The sequence below is a fragment of the Lemur catta genome, chromosome 11 (assembly GCF_020740605.2).
Source record: "Lemur catta isolate mLemCat1 chromosome 11, mLemCat1.pri, whole genome shotgun sequence".
NCBI classification, from domain to species: Eukaryota; Metazoa; Chordata; class Mammalia; order Primates; family Lemuridae; genus Lemur; species Lemur catta.
Genome location: NC_059138.1, coordinates 89,217,629 through 89,234,318, shown reverse-complemented (window position 1 = coordinate 89,234,318; position 16,690 = coordinate 89,217,629). Strand labels below are relative to the sequence as shown.

At 44.2% G+C, this 16,690-nt stretch overlaps 1 protein-coding gene across 1 annotated transcript; it reads right to left on the bottom strand.

The window, feature by feature from the left end:
- Positions 1 to 11,129: 11,129 nt before the first annotated feature.
- IGFBP1 (insulin like growth factor binding protein 1) lies at positions 11,130 to 16,045 on the bottom strand. The gene is made up of 4 exons (XM_045564974.1): positions 15,533 to 16,045; positions 14,093 to 14,277; positions 12,714 to 12,839; positions 11,130 to 11,806 (listed from the first exon to the last, which is right to left on the bottom strand). The coding sequence occupies exons 1-4, from the start codon at positions 15,894 to 15,896 to the stop codon at positions 11,675 to 11,677; spliced, it is 807 nt and encodes a 268-aa protein (XP_045420930.1). The 5' UTR covers positions 15,897 to 16,045; the 3' UTR covers positions 11,130 to 11,674.
- Positions 16,046 to 16,690: the final 645 nt, after the last annotated feature.

Below are 16,690 nucleotides of genomic sequence, written 5' to 3'. Positions count from 1 at the left end.
TCTCGTTTTTTACTGATACATAATAATTGTGAAATTTAAGTCATGGTAAATTAAAATCTTAGCACAAGCCTAAAAAAAAAATTTCTTTCCCCTTATTATTGACAGCCTCTGGGTTTGTGTCACTAATGAAATAACCCTGAAAGGGCAAAATATTTCATCTGTAGTACAAAACTTCATAAACACCATCTCTAGCAAAAGAACCCAAGCAAGAGCTTCCGTGGCTTTCGGAGGCATCGTGGAGCCCTTGTGTCACATCTGCAAGATGGTCCAGCCCTAGGAGGCTGCACTGTTGGCTCCGTCCCTATGATGGATGATGGTGTGTGGGCAGGTTTGGGCAAGTCAGCAAATGCATCTCTGTGACCTTCTGTTCCTTGTGTTTTTGGGGGGGTTGTGTCCCACATTGTCCCATCTAATGCTACTCAGAGGAGCCTTCCCCAGCAAGCAGGGCAAGGGTCAGAACAGACAGCCCTTCTGCCCCGTGCCCTCCTGCTACTCTCTGCTAAGAGAAGGGAAGGGGATCCCAGGAGATGCTCTCTGCAGCCTTGGAACAATGGTCACTTGTCAGAGCCACTCCAGGTAAAATACTGAACCTGTGGTTTCAGGGCATCAAAGGATAAGCTGCATGTAAGGAATTCCCTCCTGTTTAAAGCCATATCTGATCCATTGCTGAAATATCTAAACTGGTACCCTTATCACAGAGTATTGCGTGTGATGAGCAGTAAGGCTGATCATGTGAGAAACCAGGAAAAATGAGAGGGCAGACCCCTGTGGGGTGCTATGCCTACAAGCCTTGAGGATGGAGGGAGACAACGGGTAGAGTGAGCTCCCTGGGAGGAGCAGGTGCAAACGGGCCATGGAGCGTGCTGGGGCAGGATCCGGGAGTGCCTAGGCAGCCAGGCCATGCGTCTGGAAATCCAGGACTGGAGCCTGAAGGCCCGTGGGAGCTGCTGAAGGGCTGTGAGCTGCACAATGAAGCTTGCTTTATAAACCCACTGGGTTTGTCTTCCTGGAAGCCACCGACTCATGTACCCTTCCTGGTCCTTCACCCCTTAACCTCTAACTTCTGCCACTTGCCACACCTTTTGATGATTAATTCTGTGTGTCAACTTGACTGGGGCATGGGGTGCTCAGATTAAACATTGTTTCTGAATGTGTCGATGAGGATGAGTCCAGATGAGATCAACATTCAAATCAGTACACTCAATAAAGTAGATTGCCCTCCTGGATGGGACGTGGTTGGACATCATCTAATCCGTCGAGGGTCTGAATAGAACAAAAGGCAGGGGAAGAAGGAATCCATGCTTTCTTTCCATCTTATCCTCTCTGGCCCTCAAATTGGGGCTTAGACCATCAACCACCCAATTCTGAGGTCTTTGGACTCAGAACCAGCTTTCTTGGTTCTCTAGCTTACAAATTATGGATGGTGGATCTTCTCAGCCTCCATAATTATATGAGCCAACTTTTCATAATAAATCTTTTTGGATAGGTAATTACATAGATAGATAGACAGACTGACTATAAATGGATAGATATAAGCTAATGGTTCTCTTTCTCTGGAGAACCCTGACTAACATAATACCTTTGATCAACTCTTCCTTCTAAATGCTCTCCTGCTACCTTCAGTAAATGCCTTGAGGTTGCGTCCCCCTGGTTCTCTCACCTCTCCACTTTGTCTACCTCCCTCCCTTGGCCTCCCAGCTAGATTCTTTGGGCTCCTTCTTATCCTCTACCTTCTCTCTCAGCCAACTTCTGCCCTCTCAGGCTTTCCTCCACCATCCCCTAAAGTCATGTGTGCCCAAACAACCCCCCTGTCCCCTGCCACACACACACACACACGCACACACACGCACAGAGAAATGAACTAGCAAGGGTGCTCAACTCTCTGGGAGTCAACGCAATGCAGATGTTATGATAATGGCTTCCTGAGATTCAGCTATTAAACTGACACACTTTAGGAAAAATAACAATCACCAGTGTTGATGAGGGTGTTGTAATGAGATTCCAGGTTTTCTGCTGTGGGAAAGGCAGCCTGTCCAGAGGGATGTTTCTGATGTAAACAAACTCCTGAACCAGCCATCCCACTGCAGAAGCAAATCCTAAAGGAATCGTCTGACATGTGCACAGAGAGTTAACTACAAGGGCATTTTAAACTGAAACGCATTCTTACAAAGAAATATTACGCCACCACTGACATGTTTTTGAAAAAGAGTTAATTAATATGGAAAAATGTTTGTGGTGGGCTAAAAGAAAAGCAGATGTAATTATATTGTGTACACACACAATCACACATAAAACTAAAAGGAAATACACCAAAATATTAACCCTGGTTATTTGATTATAGATAATGTTTTTAATTTATTTCTACTCCATTACAATCTCAACAATTTCTATAGTGAATATTATTTTCTTTCTTTTCATTCAGAAAAATATGCTGCCTTTTTGATGTCCCTGCCTCCAGCTCCTGTGTGAGCAATGAGTCTACATTTCCGTTACCCACTGAGCATCCTCTCCAAGGAGTAGGGGCATCTCCTACAGCCCTGACATCCCAGTCCAGCTATCTCCCCAAACTTTGGAAATGGTCTTGACTCCCATCCTTGTCCCACATTCAAGCAGTATCATTTATCTACTTTTTATGTTCCAGGAGGGCACACAGCAGTGAACAAAATACAAAAAAATCACTGCCCTTGTAGAGAAAGACAAGAAATAAGATTAGTGTGGCATTTGGGCGTTAGATAGTAAGTGCCATGGAGAAAAAAATAAAGGGAAATATGAAATGTTAAGTGTTATTGCTGCTTCCTTTTCTTTCATTCTTTCTTCCTTTCTTTCTATTAGAGAAGCTAGCTAACGAAGGCCTCTTTGAGAAGGTGGCTTTTTTCTTTGTTTTCAATTGACACACATTGTACATATTTATGGGATACAGTGTGATGTTTTGATACATTTATACATTGTGTGATGATCAAATTAGGGTAATTAGCATATCAAACATTTATCATTTCTTTGTAATGAGATCATGCAAAATCCTCTTTTCTAGTTATTTTGAAATATACATTATTGAGGAGCCTTCATGACCTAATCATCCCTTAAGGGCCCCACCTCTTAATATCATCATCACATTGGCCATTAATTTTCAATACCTGAATTTTATAGGGGACAATTCAAACCATAGCAGTAAGAAATATCTAATAGTTGAAATAAAGATCAAAATAGATAGAATAAATAATAGAATGGATAATGGCTACAGCTAAAAGACAATTTAATAAAGGGGAAAAACAAATTAAAGATCTCTCTTAGAAGGAAACAGAAAGAATAAAGATTAGAAAATATGAAAGAACAGCAGAGAGAAATGATGGACAGAAGCAGATATGCCACATTCAGATGAATGAAGTCCTAGGAAATATTTAAAGAAATAAGAGTAAATTTTTTTAGAATTCAAAAAAAGACATTATATTGAAAAGCCCCATAGAATGTAAAAAGAGATATAGTTAGTTTCAAAGACATTGCCAGGTGAATTATGGTGAAATCTTAAAATATCAAACTATCAAGAGAGAAAGAACAAATCACAAATAAAAAAAAAATAAAAGCAAAAAAAAAGTATCTAGTTGACACCACATTTTTAAAGAGCAAATCTGGAAGCAGGAAGTTGAATGAATAACTTAGAAACTAAAGTTTTATACCCAGCTAAACTGTCTTTATAAGTGAGGAAATCATAAAATATTCTCAGGCATTGATTATCCAGGAGGTTTGTCACACACAAAAAAAAAAAAGCACATTAAAAACACTTCGAAGGGAGAGTTTCTATAAATAAGGTAAAAAATCTTGGAAATGTTGAAGACATATAAAGTGAAAAGGAATAAGTACCGTGAAGCATTAAACTCCTAGAGGGTATAATAAAAAGCTTATCTAGTAAAAAGGAAGTAATGAAAAATATAGAAAAACTAGGATAAATGGAAATAATAAACCAAAAAGGTTTAAAGAGATTTAAATGTCAATACTGTAAAATTAGTGATTCTCAACCAGGGACAATTCTGCCCCCTAGAGGACATCTGGTAATGTCAGAAGGCATTTTTGATTGTCATAACTGGAGGATGTTGCTGGCATCTCCTGAGTGGAGGCTAGGGATGCTGCTAACCATCCTATAATGCACAGGACAACCCCCCACCCAAAGAATTATCCATCCAAATTGTCAATAGTGCCAAAATGGAGAAACCTTGATGTAAATAGATGTTAAAAATTGCCAACTAAAACATAGATTCAATTGCTAAAAATCAATATGTATTTTATAACAACAGACATATCAAACAAAAACTATGCAAAACAAAGCCAGTAATTGTTAATATCAGGCAAAATTATATTTTAAGACAAACAACATTTTCTTAGAGATAGAAAAAAATCACTACAAAATAATAGGAAGATAAATTAACCAGGAGTATTTAGCAATTCTAAACATGTGTGCACCTAATAAAATATCTTCAAACTATTTTAAATGGAAATTAAGATAATTATATGAAGAAGTTTAAATTTTTACCCTATTTTCATTATTGATAGTAAAACAGACAAAAAAATCAGTAGGGATTTAGAAGATTGGAACCTCAAAACCAACAAGCTTAACCCAACGAATACATGTAGAGCAGTTAAAGAACATATCTCCCTCTCAAGAATGTGTGGAGCATTTTAAAAATCAATCCTGTGTTAATTATAAAGGAATCCTCCAAAATTGAAAGAATAGATGCCATATAAACAATATTTATGATCACAATATGAATCAATTTAAAATTAATTAAAATAATAATTTTTAAAAAATTCCCACATTTGTGGAAATTTGAAAATCACACAGAAAAATATTTCCAGATTAAAGAGGAAATAAATACCAAAATTAAAAACTATCCAGAGATTTAAAACTACCTTGAAATCAAAACTCTCTAGATAACACTAACTGATGTCATGAAAGCAAGCTTGAGAGGTGAAGTTCAAAGAAAACACATGCCTGAAACACCTACATCAGATAAGAGAACATGTGGAGAACAGCTAAGTGATCACCTAAAGAAGTTAGAGTCAATACAAAGAACATAAAGAGAAGAGGTGATAAAAATAAGAGTAAAAAGCAATGACAGAGGAAAAGCAAAAGATGCAATAGAGAAAATCAACACAACCAGGAGTTGTTTGTTTGAAAAATCTAACAAAATAGACAAACATCTGGAAAAACTGTTAAGAGCAAAAGAAAAGTTGCAATTATCAACATTGCCAGTGGAGGGAGGGGATGGAGCAGAATGGAGCAGATGGAGCAGAAGAAAGTAAAAGACTACAAGAAAATGTTAGAAAAACCATATAATGTCAAATATGAAAATGTAAGGTGTAAAATTTCTTAGAAAATATAATTTTCAAAAAAAAAACTGAAAACCTGAATATTTCTGTAACTATGACATATTTAAAAGAATAATTTAAAATATTCTCACAAAGAAAGCCCCAAATTATTTGAGAAGTTCTACCAGATGCTGGAGAAACAGATCATCCCATTTAAGAAAAACTTTTAAGAAGCTATAAAAAGAAATAAAATACCTTGAGTTATTCTACAAAACCAGTATAACCTCAAAGCCAAAATCAATCAAAGGCAAAAAGGCAAATTACATGCCTATTTTTCTCATCAATGGAAAAATCCCAAGGAAATTGTTAATAAAGCAAATCCTACAGTCCCTATAAAAGGTGTTATACCATTACCAACTTAATTTACTCAAGACATGCAAAATAATTTTATATTAGAAAAGCTATTAATATAATTAATCACATTAATAAAGAGAGAAATTATGTTTAATGGAAACAGTAAAAACAGTTTACAAAATACAACACAATAAAAATTGTTAATAAAGTAAAAATGTAAGAGAATGCTCATTGTCTGGTAATGTATATATATTAAAAAATAGAACCCAGCAAGTGCGTAATTCTAAATGGGGAAACATTAGAAGCAGTTTCTTTAAAATTGTAAACCAGTCAAGGATAGTCACTCTTACCCTTTCTGTTCACCATGGTATGAAAGAACTGAGTTTGTATGTTAAGACAAAAAAAAATAGAGACTCAACAATTGGAAATCACTGTCATTTACAGATCATATGATCATTTAAGTTTAATTTGATTGTGGTCTGAGAGTAGATATTGCGTGATTTCTATTCTTTTAAATTTGTGAAAGTGTGTTTTATGGCTCAGAATGTGGTCTATCTTGGTGGATGTTCCATGTGAGCTTGAGAAGAATGTGTATTTTGCTGTTGGATGAAGTAGTGTAAAGATGTCCATTAGATCCACTTGACTGACAGTGCTGTTGAGTTCAAACGTGTCTTTACAGATATTCTGCCTGCTCCATTTGTCCACTTCTGATAGAGGGCGTTGAAGTCTCCAACCATGATAGGAGATTCACCTACTTCTTGCAGTTCTATCTGTTTTAGCCTGATGTACTTCAATGTTCTGTTGTTAGACACATGCACATTAAGAACTGTTGTGTCTCCTTGGATAATTGACCCCTGTTTCATTATGTAATTCCCCCTGTTATTGCTGATAATTTTCTTTGTTCTAAAGTTTGCTTTGTCTGTAATTAATATAGTTAATCTTGCTTTTTTGATTAGTGTTAACATGGTATATATATATCTTTTTACTTTTAACCTGAGTCTTTAGATTGAAGGTAGGATTCTTGCAAACAACATATAGTTTAGTCTTAGTTTTCTTTTCAGCACTCTGCTAACCTCTGTCTTTCAGTTGGTGCATTTAGAACATTTACATTTAATGTTATAACTGATATATTTTGTTAAAATCAGCCATGTTGATAAACGTTTTCCATTCATTGTATTTTTTTTGTTTTTCCCTCTTCGTTTTCTGCCTTCTCTGGTTTCAACTAAGTATTTTATATAACTTAATTTCCTGTCCTCTCTTACATATCAATTATACCTATTTTGTAAATTTTTAACTGATTGTCATGATTAATTTTATGTGTCAATTTGACTGCACCCACAGTGACAAATGTGTGGTCAAACATTATTTCAGATGTTTCTATTACGGTGTTTTTAAATAAGGTTAACATTTAAATTTGTGGCCTTTGAGCAAGACAGATGGTCCTCCATCCTGTGGGTGGGCATGATCCAATCACTTGAATGTTGGATAGAACAGAAGACTGACCTCCTTTAAGCAAGAAGGAATTCTTTCTACCAGCAAACTGCCTTCATACTTGAACTACAGCACTGGCTCCCTCCTGGCTCTCCTGCTTACTGACCTGCCCTGGATGTTTAGACTTCTCAGACTCTATAATTGCTTAAAATAAATCTCTATATACATATTCCATTGGTTCTGTTTATCTGGAGAATCCCGACTGATACAGATTTTGGTACCAGGCATGGTTCTAGAGGAACCGAATCGTAAAGATGTGTTTTTGTAATTGGTTCTGTGGTTTCTGGAATTGGCTATCTAATTTGATTAGATTTACAGACACTAATGGCTCCATTTCCAGTAATAAAGAGAACACCGATTGTTCCTGGCAGGATGTGGCAACAGAGGTGCACAAAATATCACCACTGGAGGCTCCTAATCAAGCACTTGTAAGAAGTAAGGATCTGGGTGACCACGTACATGATATCTTCAAACTAAAGATCATAAAGACATTGGCTGGTTGCTGGTAACTACCCAGGATACAATGGGGAAAGAAAAGGATGAATTCATGGATTCAAATTCCTGGCTCCAGCACCACATAAATAACCTGAAAGCTTCCATACATAACCTGAAGGAGTTTCTTGTCTACTGTAGCTGCAGGACCAAGACTGCTACAAACCAAACTCAGTCTCTTTCTGTGAGTGGCTAACGCACAATGAAAATTGAATTCCCAGCCTCACTTTGCTGTTTCCTATTGCAAAAAGGAAAGAATCGGGAGAGAACGGGAACCTGAAAGTTTGGAGTGGGGATGTGCCAGAAGACTCTGATGAAGCCAGAGACGTTGGGGCCCTGAGTTCTGCTGAGTTTTCTTTGCCAGTGGAGGCTGTGGCTCCACCCATCTGAGGGATTAACGCTGTGTTGCCAGAGAAAACTGCAACGGCTGCCCCTGAGGCAGCTGCAGTGCAAGACGATGCTGCTTCTCCTCAGGACCCCCCACCTGTCTTTGCTTCTAGACTTAGAACTAGACCCAAGTCCCAGCAGTACTTGAAGGTGAGGCACAGTGTGTAAGCCAAGGGAGGAGGGCTGTACTACAAAAGAACTACTTGAGTTCTGACTTACACAGACAGAAATTCAGGGAATATGTATGGGAATAGATATTAGGGGCGTGGAATAATGGTGAAAGGAATATAAAGTTGGATTAGGCCAAATTTTTTATATGGGCTCACTCACCAGAGATTCTGCATTTGATGTTGCAGCTCTGGGAGTCAGAAAGAGCTCCAAGTTTGGTTGAGTGACAGAAACATGGACCAAAAGGTGGCCCATAGTAAATGAACTTGAACTGCAAGATCTGCCTTGATTTACTGTAGAGAAAGGAATTCAAAGGCTTAGGGAGACTGAAATGTTAGAGGGGATTTGTCATTGAAGACCTACTCTCCCACCATGGGCGGGTCCACAGGACATACGTTTCCCGATGACATGAGAAATTAACTTATGAGAGGGAGCCCTGGCAAACCTCGGGAGGTTGTGCATGCTCCCCTCTGTAGGCCAGACCTCACAGTGGGAATTACAACCACAGAATTGAGAAACCTAAATGCATTTGGAGTAATTGGATCCCAGGGTGGCAGGGGCTGAATGGCACTCAACCGCCAAAGGTAAGATAGGCATGATTACCATAAGGGACAGCAGAGGCAAAACAGCAATGTCAGTAGTCTGACTCCTGTGTACCTGTGACATTGGCTAGTTAATCATGGTGTTCCTATTCCTAGACGTGAAATAGATAGGAAACCTACTAAATTCTTATTTGATCTGTAGAAGCAAAAAGTTCTAGGTCAACTGAACAAGTCTATCCTGAATCATAAAAAGAGAGTCATGGCCTTTCAATCAATGTTCAGACTTGAGCCAGGTGACAGACCTAGAACCCCTTGAATGAAGGGGAGGCCAAGTGCTTCTGAAGAAGGACCCTAATACACTACCAAATATTTATACTGTTAAATGTTTCTGCTAGTTTTCTCCAAAGAGACCAGAGCTACGGCCTTTCACCAGGGCAGCTGTGCACTGGGGAAAAGAAATAATCAGACACTTCATGAGCTACCTGGCACTGGTTTTGACCTGACACTGATTTTAGGAAACCTGAAACATCTCTGTAGTTCACTAGTCAGAGTAGGGGCTTATGGAGGTCCGGTGATCAATGGAGTCTTAGCTCGGGTCCACCTCACAGTGGGCCCAGTATCCCCAGACCCCTCCTGCGTTCCTTTCCCCAGGTCCAGCAGGCATGATTGGAGTAGACATGCTGAGCAGGTGGCACAACCCCCATGTTGGTTCCCTGACCTCTGGCGTGAAGGTTACTGTGCTGGGAAAGGGCAAATGGAAGCCACTAGAACTGCCTCCACCCAGCAAAATAGTAAATCACAAGCAATACTGCGTTCCCAGAGGGATTGCCGAGATTAGTGCCACTATGAAGGACTTGAAAGGTGGTGATTCCCACCACACCCCCCTCGACTCTGCCTTTTGTCTGGTACAGAAAACAGCTGGATCCTGGGGAACGACGGTAGGTTGATCATAAGCTTAACCAGGTGGTGACTCCAGTTGCAGCTCCTGTACCAGATGTGGTTTCCTTGCTTGAGCAAATTCACACGTCTCCTGGTACCTGGTCTGCAGCTATGGATCTGTCCCTGTCCCAGATCAGGCTGCCTGCTGCACTTGAAATGCCGACTCTGAACATTGAGTTCACAGATCAGTCCTGGAGGCCTGGCAGATGGCAGCCTGGCAGCTCTGCAGGTGGAGGGTTAAGGGGGTGACTCAAGATGGGGAGCCTAAGCCTCCAGGGAAAAGCCAGAGTGCAGGGGAGACCACCACCCAGCGACGCTGGGGTTCGTGTGATGAGAGGGGCAGCCATGAACACCAGGTCTCCTGGGAGGCTGCAGGGAGGCGGGCGGTGAGGAGAGTCTCAGGCTTTCCCCAGGGCAGAGCACGGGGTGTCGGGGAGACCATGGGGCTGGAGGCAGCTAAGAGGCCCAGGCAGGATCCCTGGGGATGGATGAGGTGTGTGGGCAGGGGAGAGACATGGGGCGGAGGGAAGGAGCAGTCAGAGGGTGGACGAGTGTGAGGAGGGCCAGGGATGGGCAAGCCACGTGGGTCACAGTTTTTTTGTTTGTTTGTTTGTTTTGTTTTGTTTTGTTTGAGACAGAGTCTCATTTTGTTGCCCGGGCTAGAGTGAGTGCCATGGCGTCAGCCTAGCTCACAGCAACCTCAAACTCCTGGGCTCAAGCGATCCTCCTGCCTCAGCCTCCCGAGTAGCTGGGACTACAGGCATGCACCACCATGCCCGGCTAATTTTTTCTATATATATTTTTAGTTGTCCAGATAATTTCTTCCTATTTTTAGTAGAGATGGGGTCTCGCTCAGGCTGGTCTCGAACTCCTGACCTCGAGCGATCCACCTGCCTCGGCCTCCCAGAGGGCTAGGACCACAGGCGCGAGCCACCGCACCCGGTCGGGTCACAGTTTTAAGGAAGAAGAACTCTGAGGAGCAGAGAACACAGTTGTGATCAGGGCTCATTCCTGGAAACAGAAATGACAGAGGACGCTGGGAGCCCTACAGAGGAGGAGGCTGAGAGGAAGGGAGGGTGAGAGAGGAAAGATTAGGCTGCAAAACCAAGGAAGTGTTTTCTGTCTTGTGTTTAGAAGGGAAGAAACCCTAGGCCTACTTATGAGCTGAAAAGATGGGGCAAACCAAGCTGGGAGGAAGAGGCGGAGGACCCTGGGGAGGAAGGGGACTAAGTGAGAGGTGGGATGGGGACGCCCAGCCTGGCCCCAGCAGAGGAGGTCCGGATGCCGCTGGGAAGTGGGAACCCCGGGGCAGTCTGGAAAGGGGCTCTGCGGACCTAAAACACCATTGGGTACCACAGAAGCACAAAGCTGCGAGAGGAAGGTGAGGGTGAAGGACAGAGGGATTTCAGAAACCCAGAGGAGGTATTTCAATAAATGTCCACAGCAGGAACAATATTTCCATGTGGAATATTTATTCCAAATACGTTTACATCACAGACACGTGTTTGGCAATACATCCAGCGCACGCTGTCACACACAGCGACATCACCACAGGCAGCTTCCATTACATAAGCAACACTTTCACTTTCCCTGCAAATTTACACCAAATGTGGATCGTGGAATATACGAGTTAACTGTTCTTTAAACTGCTTGAAAAAGCACTGCCTAATATTTGATTTTGCATTTTCTAAGCAGTATTTTTCCAAGCTCTTTAAAAACACAAGCATGAGCTTTAGAAGAGCTGGAATACACATATTTATACACGATGTGATAAGAAGTATTTCATGATATACAAATTAACAGTACAAGTTACCGTGTAGAAAAAAATAACCTTACAGTGAATAAATAAACTAACAGCTTTATATATCAAGTAATATGTGGAGTATAAAAAGTAGTTTCTATATATACATATACATATATAAAAACGTGTGTGTGTTCTAGAGTATAAATACACAATATACTTAAATATTTCCTTTGAAGGAACATCACTGCATCTGTTTTCAGTTTTGTAAATTAAAATACTGGTGGCAGTTGGGGTCCCCTCTGACTTCCAGGGACCCTGGGATCTTCTTCCCACTCCAAGGGTAGACGCACCAGCAGAGCCCTGCCTCTCCGTCCATGGATGTCTCGCACTGCAAAGACAGGATCAAGGTCAAGAGCAGCAGGTGAGGAGCTGATGGGGAAAGCGGAGCTATGGCTGGCTTGTCTCAGTGCAGCCAAGGGCTACAAAGTCAAGCTGTGGGGACGGGCCGTGCCAGCAGCTACCCACGGTACAGGCAGATCCAACACCCTCCTGGTTCTCATTGTAAAATGGAGACAGCAGCCAAGTGGCACACGTGATAATGACTTCACCTACATACTAAATGGTACGGTGTGTGCACAGCTGTCTGCTTCATGTCCCTGATGGCCAAGGAGCCCAGGCCCAGAGGGAACATGTCCCATGTGTGACCCGCTATTCCTTATCTGTCATAAAGCAGGGCCTAATGCTCAGTTTCCCCCACTGAAATCCACAGAACTTACACTTCACTGAGTCCTAAAGTGCTCCTCAAAATCAAGTCTTGGTTCGTTTGATCTCATTTATTATTTGGCAAGCCACAAAAATGCTATTGTGTTTTATTATAGAGCTCTTTTTTCTTTATGGGGGGCAAAAAAGTAAGAGATGTCCAAACAGATACTTGCTTTCTTAAGTTTGTTCCCTTCCTCTCTTGTTAATACGTGAGGAAACAGAGATCCTAAGTGTTGGGAGGCCTGTGAAAGTCCTCCCCCTCTGTGGCTTGCTGAGTGACAGAGCTGACACTTAGCCCCAGGGTTCCTGCTCCACTGTGGTTTTCCTGCTCTGGCTGTGAAATATTGCCCTGTTCACTAGGCTATCTTGGGCTAGCCGTTCCTGGTTCCCAGAGGGTGGATCTTGCTTAATATGACCAGTTGTGATGTATATTTGGGATTGGACATTCTTTGCCATGAAAGACCACAGCTTTGCAGGGATGGAGGGCAGCAGTCACTATCCCCATGAGGACGCACGCTGGTGAGGCCACCTACCTGTCTGCTGTGATAAAATCCATTCTTGTTGCAGTTTGGCAGATAAAATTTGTAGATTTCTTCTGCTTTCTGTTGTGCCTTGGCTAACCTCTCCAGCACTTTGTAGAGTTCTCTCTGGCAGGGCTCCTAAGAGAATGATTTGACATTAGGACAAATGACAAGAGAAAGGGAATTATCAGCCTAGATTACCATAGATTGAAGGGGTGTTTTCTGGGCTGAGGACAGGAGGAAGAGTGGCCCCAGAACCTGGCCACAGGTTTGGGGATCATGTATTATGTGACGTGCCCTCTCGGGGCCTCATTTTCCCACCTGTGGTTAGTCTCTATCTTGAGTGCTAAGATAAAGGATGGGAACACCATTCTCTCCCTCACTTAACATTCTCCACACACCTCCGCTGAGACATCCCCTAGCAAGAGCCTGGCTGACGCAGCAAAAGTCTTCCCAACTCCTCCTGCCACCTGCCAAATATTTTTGAAACCAGCCTTCAGGTTGAAAGGAGAGTGGGCTCTCTTGAATGGAGAATTTAGCAGAAGAGCTTTCTAGATTTTGAACAACTTTCCTTTGCAATCTGCAGGGTTATTTTACATAAACCAAATCGAGTGAGAATCAAGGCATTCATCTGGATAATTTGAAATAAGAATTAACTTTGCTCCATTTGTCATCATTTCCAGAGGAAATTTTGAAGTGTGAAGAAAATAGTTTCATCCTCCACTTTTCTGGGTGTGCATATCTTTTCTTTTTTTCCCCTCAAATGAACACAAATCACTCCAACTTTGATTCTCTGTCGCCATCAAGTGGTAGAATTAAAAACAGACGTGAATTAAGATAGGATGGGGAGTTGATGTTCATTGGGTTCAGAGCTTCCGTTTGGGAACAGGAAAAAGTCCCAGAAATGGATATTGGTGATGGTTGCAGAATACTGTGACTGTATTTAATGCCACATAAACCTATGCTTTAAAATGGTTAAACCAGTAAATTTTATGTTATGTATATTTTACCACAATTTTTTTAAAAGGAGGCAAATGATACAGCAGGGGGTGGAGGGAGTAGTTGGGACCTTGTGCTAAGCTTCGGAATAATGTAACTCAGCGCTCTGGCACCCTTATTTTACAGATGAGCTAGCGACAGGAAGTGACCTGTCTAAAGGCACACAGCAGGGCTTGCATTGTCTTTGCATCCAGTGGGCTTGTCTCCTGAAAGTCCTTGTGTCAACAGCTTGACAAAGCTAAGCTGAGAAATGACTATTAGGTTTTAGGAAAAAAGGTGTTTTTTCCCAGGGTGTAAGGACCAAGAAGGAGTGGACCAGGCCCACTTGTCATAGCCAATTCGAGTTAGAGCCTCCAACAGCAGAGTTCCCACCACGTACTCCGGGGCCTCACCTTCCATTTTTGGATGTTGGCAACGTCGCGAGCCCTCATGCTCTCATAGGTACTAATGGCATTCCAGAGGATGGGCCGGTCCTCGCTGGAAGGGGCCATCAGATGGAAATTCTCCAGGAGCTGCTCTTCTGTCATCTCTGTGCTCTCAGGGGACACATTCTCTGGGGCTGCAGGGCTCTTTGCCTCTGGAAAGGAAATGCCACAGACCCATGAGCCCTCCCAAAGCATCTGCACTTGGCCCCCATGAAGTCACTTCCTTGCCTCCAAACCAAGGTACACATTTGCCAAGGCTGGAAAAACCCTAAAGTAGTCAAGGATTAAGGTTCAGTGCCTAACCCCCACTAGTGGGGAGCCTTGGAACTTCGGCTTCTCCATCTTTAAAGTGGGAATTTTACTAATACCCCGTGAACAAGTGGTAGGGTTCATCCAGAAGTGGGGTCTAGAGTGCAGCTTTCCTGACTCAAGGCACCAGCCTCTCCTCTGCTGGGGGCCCTGCCTTCCTACATATTAAGTGACTTCCCTGCAATCCCCTCCCCGCCAAGAGGAGAAGGGGGGTCCCCACACATCTTGCAGATAGAGTGCAAAGGTGCATGGACAGAATCGTACAGAAGTGGCTCTAAGGGAACCCCTGCAGAAATCCATCTCCTCTGAGGGTCAGTGAGACAACTCCATTCCATTTACTCTGAGGGGCAGAGAATGCGCAGGAAAACCATTCCCTCCTTGGAAAGGTCACTCGCTCCCACACAGATTCCTGTCAGGCTGTGGAAGCCCTGAGTCCTCTAAGAATCACAAAGGACGTGCAATCAGCCCAGATGAGGAGACAGGGGGCTGGAGTAGAGAAAGAGGCATTTCCTCCGCTTCCCACTACAAACAAATCGCAGCTTAAATTCAGGAAAGAACCTGATTGTCAAGTTCTTAGGGGCAACATACACATCAAACATTGTTTTTCTATGGCAAAGAATGGAAGTGAAGCTTTTAGCCTAAACTTTCACATTATGTTCTGTAAACATCTGGGAAGCACATACCGTATCCACAGGATGTATATTACAAAGGACGTTCCAAACACCTCCTGGGGAGGCCAGCGGGAGAGATTCCCATCTTAGGCTTTCCTGGATACTCCAGCCACTGGGGCAGGGAGGAGGGCAGGGCCTGCAGGGTGGCACCCCGACAGCTGGGGCAGCCCCACCACATCTCTGCACTCCTACCGTCGGGATCCCTAGAGATCGCTGGGCTGTGGGCCACGGGAGCTCTCTCCCCAACTCTCCACTAATCCGCCTCTCCCTTCCTCTCCTAGGGTACCTCCTGCCAAGACCATGCAATGACATCAGCTCCTTTCCCCACTGCAGGCTCTGCTTGCAAGCTTGGACAAGCCCCTGCTGGGCCTCAGACCCACTCATCTGTCCCAGGGCGGGGCAACATGGGGGTGGGGAACAGCAGTACCTGTGGCCTCGGTGCTGGGCGCGGAGGCGTCGGGCTCTGGCACGCAAGCGCCCTGGCCGCGGGTGAGGGCGTGCAGGGGACGCGATTCCCCGGGCAGCGCACGGCAGCTGAGTCCCCGAGCGCAGCGCGCAGTGGCCACGCCGCACGCAGCGCCCAGCTGCAGGGCGCACGTCGGGCAGCAGCCGCAGCCGGCCGGCCGGGCAACCTCCGGGCATGAGGCAGGCACTGGCGGGCAGAGCGCGAGCTTCTCGGCGGAGCAGGGCGCGCAGCGCCACGGCTGGGGAGCGCCGGCCGCCACGCCGACCTGGACGGCCAGCAGGAGCAGAAGCCGCCAGGCGCCCGCAGCGGGAACCACGAGGAGCATCTCCGTGAGGGGCTGGCAGGCAGGACCTGATGCTCTCCGGGCAGGTGGCGGCAGACAGTGGCTGAGACGTTCTGAGCAAGTAGCGGCGGCCGATGCTCCCTGGGCGGGTGGCGGTAGCGCAGTGGCTGATGCTTGCTGGGTAGGTGGCAGTGGCCGATGCTCTCTGGGCACAGCGCGCCCCTTATGAAGGGCGCGGGCCACGCCACTTGGACCAGGAGGTTAATGATTGGCAGCTCGGCGTGCTGTGAGCTTGGTGTTCAAAATAAGTTTGTTTTGCTCCTACGCCCAAGGCCGTGCGCAAAAGGTAGGTGGACGGAGGGTAAACGATTCAGCTTTGACTGTTTGTTCTGTTGCTACGGGGGTTCGGGCCCAGAGCTAAAGTCCAGTTCTAACAAGTGCACAACCTGGTGGGGAATGGCCTTTGTTTTGGTTCAAGGGGCATCACGAGCCTAGCCAGCCAGTGCTTTTCAACATACCCAGGAAACCCCTGAGAGGTCAACTGGGCAACACCTGCCCAGCCACCAGCTCTCAAATGGGGAAACCGAGGCCCAGGGTGAGGGAGGGTGGGACCGGGTTAGAATCCAGATCTCTGCAACCTCTGGTGGGTTCTCGTTGACAAAGCTCAGAACTGCTTCTCCTTCTGCAGGAAGAAGGCCCCCAACCCACAAGGAAATCCACAGTTCATCCCAGTGCTCTGCCAAGCTCCCCAGTCTAGCTCCAGCTCCAACAGAAGGATCTCCAAGGAGGAGAAAGGCGCAGAGCCTTAAGTAATAGGGCCAGGGCTGCAGCAGTAG

Excerpts from the sequence above, each read along its gene's own strand:
- IGFBP1 (XM_045564974.1), bottom strand. The coding sequence starts at position 15,896 with ATGCTCCTCGTGGTTCCCGCTGCGGGCGCCTGGCGGCTTCTGCTCCTG. Across the intron at positions 12,840-14,092 it reads CCAACATCCAAAAATGGAAG|GAGCCCTGCCAGAGAGAACT; the intron begins GTGAGGCCCCGG and ends TCATTCTCTTAG. Across the intron at positions 11,807-12,713 it reads GATTTTATCACAGCAGACAG|TGCGAGACATCCATGGACGG; the intron begins GTAGGTGGCCTC and ends CTGTCTTTGCAG.